This window comes from Staurois parvus, unplaced genomic scaffold (assembly GCF_062004578.1).
Source record: "Staurois parvus isolate SC_StPar_1 unplaced genomic scaffold, SC_StPar_1.0 ptg001017l, whole genome shotgun sequence".
In the NCBI taxonomy this organism is placed as follows: Eukaryota; Metazoa; Chordata; class Amphibia; order Anura; family Ranidae; genus Staurois; species Staurois parvus.
In genome coordinates this window covers 72,493-78,588 of record NW_028318813.1, presented here as the reverse complement: position 1 = coordinate 78,588, position 6,096 = coordinate 72,493, and the positions used below count along the sequence as shown (strand labels likewise).

The 6,096-nt window shown below is 42.2% G+C and overlaps 1 protein-coding gene across 1 annotated transcript; it reads left to right on the top strand.

Moving 5' to 3' along the window:
- Nucleotides 1–458: 458 nt before the first annotated feature.
- On the top strand, nucleotides 459–1,542 carry LOC149441168 (olfactory receptor 8A1-like). Its single transcript, XM_089657667.1, has one exon. It carries the CDS (start codon nucleotides 459–461, stop codon nucleotides 1,389–1,391), a length of 933 nt encoding a protein of 310 aa, XP_089513793.1. The 3' UTR covers nucleotides 1,392–1,542.
- Nucleotides 1,543–6,096: the final 4,554 nt, after the last annotated feature.

Genomic DNA, 6,096 nt, shown 5'->3' with positions numbered 1-6,096 from the left:
CTTCTATACTGTATCCAAAACCATACATACATAAATGAACTTGTACTGGGTATCAATTGAAAAAATTAAAAATCTCTTAGAAAAATTTGTACAACATCAAACTGTTAAAGTTGACCTATCAAGAAAATGGAACATCTGCTTTACTCACAGTCTCTCACCGCCGACTACAAATGGCTTAAATAGGACATTCAAAAGGTTTATTTCATCTTTCGAGAGGCAGGCATGTGTAAGAGGGCTGGGTTCCCTGAAACCCACAAGGATGCTCACCAGCTCAATGAAGGAGCCTGCTCTCATGGGATTTGTGCTCATAGTCAGTGAATGTTAGGAAAAATGTCAAACATATATCCACATTCTGCATTCTATAGATAGATAGATAGATAGATTGATTTTACTATTTTTATTTCTTTTGTGTTGCAAGCTCTTGACCTGAAATTTATACTTCCACTACAGACAACATAATGGCGGTCATCAACAGGACTCAAGTTAGCTTCTTCCTATTTTCTGGACTGACCAATGATGGAAGACTTGTCCCGTTCCTCTTCATCTTCTTCATGCTTGTATATGCTGTGACTCTGGTTGGCAATGCTGGATTGATTACTCTGGTCCAACTCACCTCAAACTTCCACACCCCAATGTACTATTTCTTAAGCTACCTGTCTGCGGTTGACCTGTGCTACTCCTCCGTGATAACGCCTAAGATGCTGTGTGACCTGTGGTCCGATAGAAAGCCCATCTCATACAATGGTTGTGCTGTTCAACTATTTTTCTTTGCTGGCCTGGCAGTCACGGAGGCTCTTCTGCTATCAGGGATGTCGTACGACCGATATGCAGCTATCTGCCACCCTCTCCACTATAACTCAATAATGACCAAAAAGAAGTGCTGGGGTTTGGTCGTCCTGGCTTCATCCATTGGCTTCATGCAGTCCTCAGTGCAGACTAGCTGTGTGTTCAGTCTCCACTACTGTGCATCAAACATTATTGACCACTTTTACTGTGACATCCCTCCACTACTTAAATTGTCCTGCTCTAGAACTTTTCCATGTGACACTGTAACGGTCTTCTTCACATGTTCTTGTGGTATAGGTTCCATGGTGACAGTCCTGTCCTCCTACTCTCTTATCGTGGCTTCTATCTTACGGATGAAATCGGCTGAAGGTAGGCAGAAGGCCTTCAGTACATGCTCTTCACATATCATGTGTATTTCCATCTTCTACGGAACTGTATTTTTCATCTACTTGCGTCCTCCTACTGCTGCGTTTGACAAAAAAGACAAGGTAGCCTCTGTTTTCTATACTGTGATGATACCCATGTTGAATCCACTTATATACAGCCTGAGGAACCAAGAAGTGAGAAAGATTCTAAGAAAGACAATACACAAATCTCACCAATAAAGATCCATCAGAATTCAAACAACTGCCGTTAGATCCATCTCTTATTGTTGCTTGTCCAGTTGACCAGAACAAAGAGGTCCAACTGCCCAGAGCTCCACTTCATCATTATGTGGTTACCTATCCATTACATCTCAAGAACGACCAGGAAAAATGTGTTGGGGGTTTGGTTCTTCATGCTTCTTCCCTGGACTTCTTGTAGATCTTAGTGAAGATCAGTGGTGTATTCAGTCTCCATTAGTGTGAATGGAACATTTTATCCTGCTCTTCCTGGTGCTTGTCCTGTTGAACAGAGAGCTCCAGTTGACCAGGTCAGCAGTACCAGCTGAAAAACCACGCTTTATGGGCTCTGAGAATAAAGTGAGCCATCCCAATTCTGGTAACCCAAGGATTCCTAAGGAGATCTCACGTTAAACGGTGTTAAAGTGATCAAATTAAAGAAATAGTCCACAGGCTGTCCCGTGAAGACAAATTTTTCCACAATGCCCCCAGCTAGAGATGAATGCAAGCTTGTTTGCATAGTCTGGGCAAAGGTTCGCTTTACCACTTGCCACCCTTAGGACATACCCGTACATCAGGTATCAGTGGTTATACCAGGGCCATGGCTGCAGTTGCCGCAGTATCTATTTTTTTAGCCGGTGATGCTGAACATTGTACAAGTGATCCGAGTGGCTATACAGCTGCTGGATCACTTTTACATGTGGCAGAAGGTGCCCCCACTGGCCATAGAGATGAGGGGATGTTTCCCGATCATCTCCATGTTATATGAAATAGGGAATGATGAGGAATTTGTCACTTCCGGTTTTGGAATATTGTTTACAAGAAGTATCCGGCTAGTAACAGGATCAGGGCAGAGGAGAGATCTGGAGTCTAATAGACCCCAGATGTTTCAGTAAAGAGTACCTGTCACTGGCCATGCTATCACAGGGGATGTTGTTCATCGCTTGTGATAGCAATAAAGCTGATCTCTTTTTTTTTTTTAAACAAACAGTGTGAATTATTTTAAATAAAATAAACAAGAAAAAAAATTAATGTAGTAAACTCATTTTTTAAAAATTTGTACCTACAGGGAAACTTATAATAAAGACTTACCGCATGTACACTGAACTCTGAAAGGATGGCATACTGAGTATGCTGTCTCTTCAGAGCGCTGTGCCGCCATCGTGGCTCCCGTGCGCATGCGTGGAAGCGACATCAATGAGGCTTGACAAATAGCCGCAGCCCGTGAACCCAGAAGGAAGACTGGGTGAAGATGGAAACCCTCTCAGTGCTGGCAGCGTGCTGCTGGAGGGCTTCGGTTTGGGGTAAGTCTTTCATAATGTGCTAGTATGTAATGCCTCATTAGCCCATTATGAATTTGTCTTGCAGATAGGTTTTTTTTTTTAATCACCCCTTCTACCGCTTTGAACACCCCTGCACCCCTCGTGCATATGCGCAAAGGTGAATGCATACGTAGGTCCCGCACCCATATGTGAATGGTGATTGCACCATACATGTGAGGTATTGCCGCGAACGCCAATGTGAGACTAATAATTCTATCACCAGACCTCCTGCGTAGCTCTAAACTGGTAACCTTTAAAGGCGTTTAAACCTTTCCTATGGATATTTTTAAGCACTTTAGTTTGTCACCATTCCATGGGCGTGCGCAATTTTAAAGTGTAACATGTTAGGTATCTATTTACTCAGCATCATCTTCTATAGTTTACCAAACAATTGGGTATTATATTGTATTTTCGTGCATTAAAATTCATTAAAGTGTATTTTTTTCCCCAGAAAATGGCATTTGAAAAACTGCTGCACACATATTATCTATAAAAAAAAAAGCAAAATCTACCATTTTATTCTCTAGGGCCTCAGATTAAAAATGTATGTTTAGAAGTTCTAAATAATTTTCAAGCAAAAAAAAAAAAAAGATGATTTTTACATGTACAGTATGTAATAAATGTCAGAATTGGCTTGGGCAGCTCCCTTTTCTAATCACTAAAGGGGTCCTTGCATCAAAACGCAAGGTAAGCATATTCATTAGAACCCCCATCCCCAGGTACTTGTTTAATTACAGATAATAAAACCCCCACATTATGAGAGGATATACTGTATACTACCTTACACCCCTAGGTGAGAGGGGCACCATGGAACTTTCGGTGAAATCCTGAAAACGCTAAGATACGAAATCTCACAAGACAATATTTCAGCACTGTACAAGGGCATCTTTTCGTAAGATTTATGACCCTCTGCAATCCCAGGATTTTGACAGAAGACACATGGCATCGACCTCCCCTAGGCACTGCAGGTCAAAGTTTGGGGGTAAGGTAAGTATTTTATCTCCTACTTTTATTTTACATGTATAAATACATAAGTGGTTCATATAGTGAACTCGGTATAGTTATTCCCCCTGAGGTCATCACAGAGGACAAGGGGGCGCTCTTTACGTCTGGAGGAAAAGAAATTTAATCTCCAAACACGGAAAGGTTTCTTCACAGTGAGAGCTGTGAAAATGTGGAATAGACTCCCTCAAGAGTTGGTTGTGGCCAGCTCAGTGGATTGCTTCAAAAAAGTCCTGGATTATTTCTTGGATACACAGAATATAACTGGATATAACATTTATAGGTAAAGTTGATCCAGGGAATATCTGATTGCCTCTCGGGGGATCAGGAAGGAATTTTTCCCCTGCAGGAGCAAATTGAATTATTCTTTGCTGGGTTTTTTTTGCCTTCCTCTGGATCAACTGTGGGTGTAGGATTATAACCTTTTTTTTTCTATGGTTGAACTGGACGGACTTTTGTCTTTTTTCAGCCAGACTAACTATGTAACTATTTTAATTTTACATTTTGATATATATATTTGGACACAGGCACAATTTTTTTTTTTTCAGTTATTTACCAAAACATATTCCAGCTCTAGTTCTATAATGGATATGGGCGGACAGTGCGCACTCTCAGGTTTCCTTTGAGGGTATGTACATCCACATTGGAGGAAGGGTTTAGGAATTACAGCTCTTAAGAGTAGCCATCCACCCCTTCTTCAAGGGACCAAATGTAATTGGACAGGTGAATATAATCATAAATAAAATGTTCATTTTTAATATTTTGTTGAGAATCCTTTACTGGCAATGACTGCCTGAAGTCTGGAACCCATGGACATGACCAAAGACTGGGTTTCCTCCTTTCTGATGCTTTGTCTGAAGTCTGGAACCCATGGACATTACCAAAGACTGGGTTTCCTCCTTTCTGATGCTTTGCCTGAAGTCTGGAACTTATGGACATTACCAAAGACTGGGTTTCCTCCTTCCCGATGCTTTGCCTGAAGTCTGGAACCCATGGACATTACCAAAGACTGGGTTTCCTCCTTCCCGATGCTTTGCCTGAAGTCTGGAACCCATGGACATTACCAAAGACTTGGTTTCCTCCTTCCCGATGCTTTGCCGGAAGTCTGGAACCCATGGACATTACCAAAGACTTGGTTTCCTCCTTCCCGATGCTTTGCCGGAAGTCTGGAACCCATGGACATTACCAAAGACTGGGTTTCCTCCTTTCTGATGCTTTGCCTGAAGTCTGGAACCCATGGACATCACCAAAGACTGGGTTTCCTCTTTTCCGATGCTTTGCCTGAAGTCTGGAACCCATGGACATCACCAAAGACTGGGTTTCCTCCTTTCTGATGCTTTGCCTGAAGTCTGGAACCCATGGACATTACCAAAGACTGGGTTTCCTCTTTTCTGATGCTTTGCCTGAAGTCTGGAATCCATGGACCTTACCAAAGACTGGGTTTCCTCCTTTCTGATGCTTTGACTGAAGTCTGGAACCCATGGACATCACCAAAGACTGGGTTTCCTCCTTCCCGATGCTTTGCCTGAAGTCTGGAACCCATGGACATCACCAAAGACTGGGTTTCCTCCTTTCTGATGCTTTGCCTGAAGTCTGGAAGCCATGGACATCACCAAAGACCGGGTTACCTCCTTTCTGATGCTTTGCCTGAAGTCTGGAACCCATGGACATGACCAAAGACTGGGTTTCCTCCTTTCTGATGCTTCAGGGATTTTAGTGCAAAAACACACAATATAATACCCATTTTTGGTTAAAATATAAAAGATGAGTTTACATCGAATAGATACAAAACATTCCATGTCTTAAAATTGCTTGTGCCTGCAATATCGCCAAAAACTATGGTGCTCAAAATCACCATAGGTGACGCTTAAAAAATGTTTCCAGCTTATCAGTTCAGAGTTAACTAGGAGCTCTTGTGCTAGAATCATTATTCTCACTCTGATGATCACGGCGATATGTAACACGTGTGATGGGACCGCGGTTTACATACGCGTGCACATCCTGGTTTACATACGCGTGCACATCCCGGTTTACATATGCGTGCACATCCTGGGCTTTCGTTTGCACAGGTGCGCGGGGCAACTAGGGGTCACTGCTATTTTTTTCAAAAATATATTTTATTATAATTTTATTTTTAAAACTTCTGTCTTTTATTTATTTTTACTTGATTGCTGTCACAGAGGGTTAATAAATCCCTATGTGGTAGCATTGGGCAGGTGACAGGTACTCTTCATGGAGACCTTAGGGGACCTCAATGTCTCCCCTGTCCTTCACACCATCTAACCAAGCACAGGTTGGCTTGGTTAGATGTGTCCCCTGGCTGTAGTGGCCAGGAAAGGGAACATCTGAAACCGGATGTGACATCACTTCTGGTTTTGTTGTTT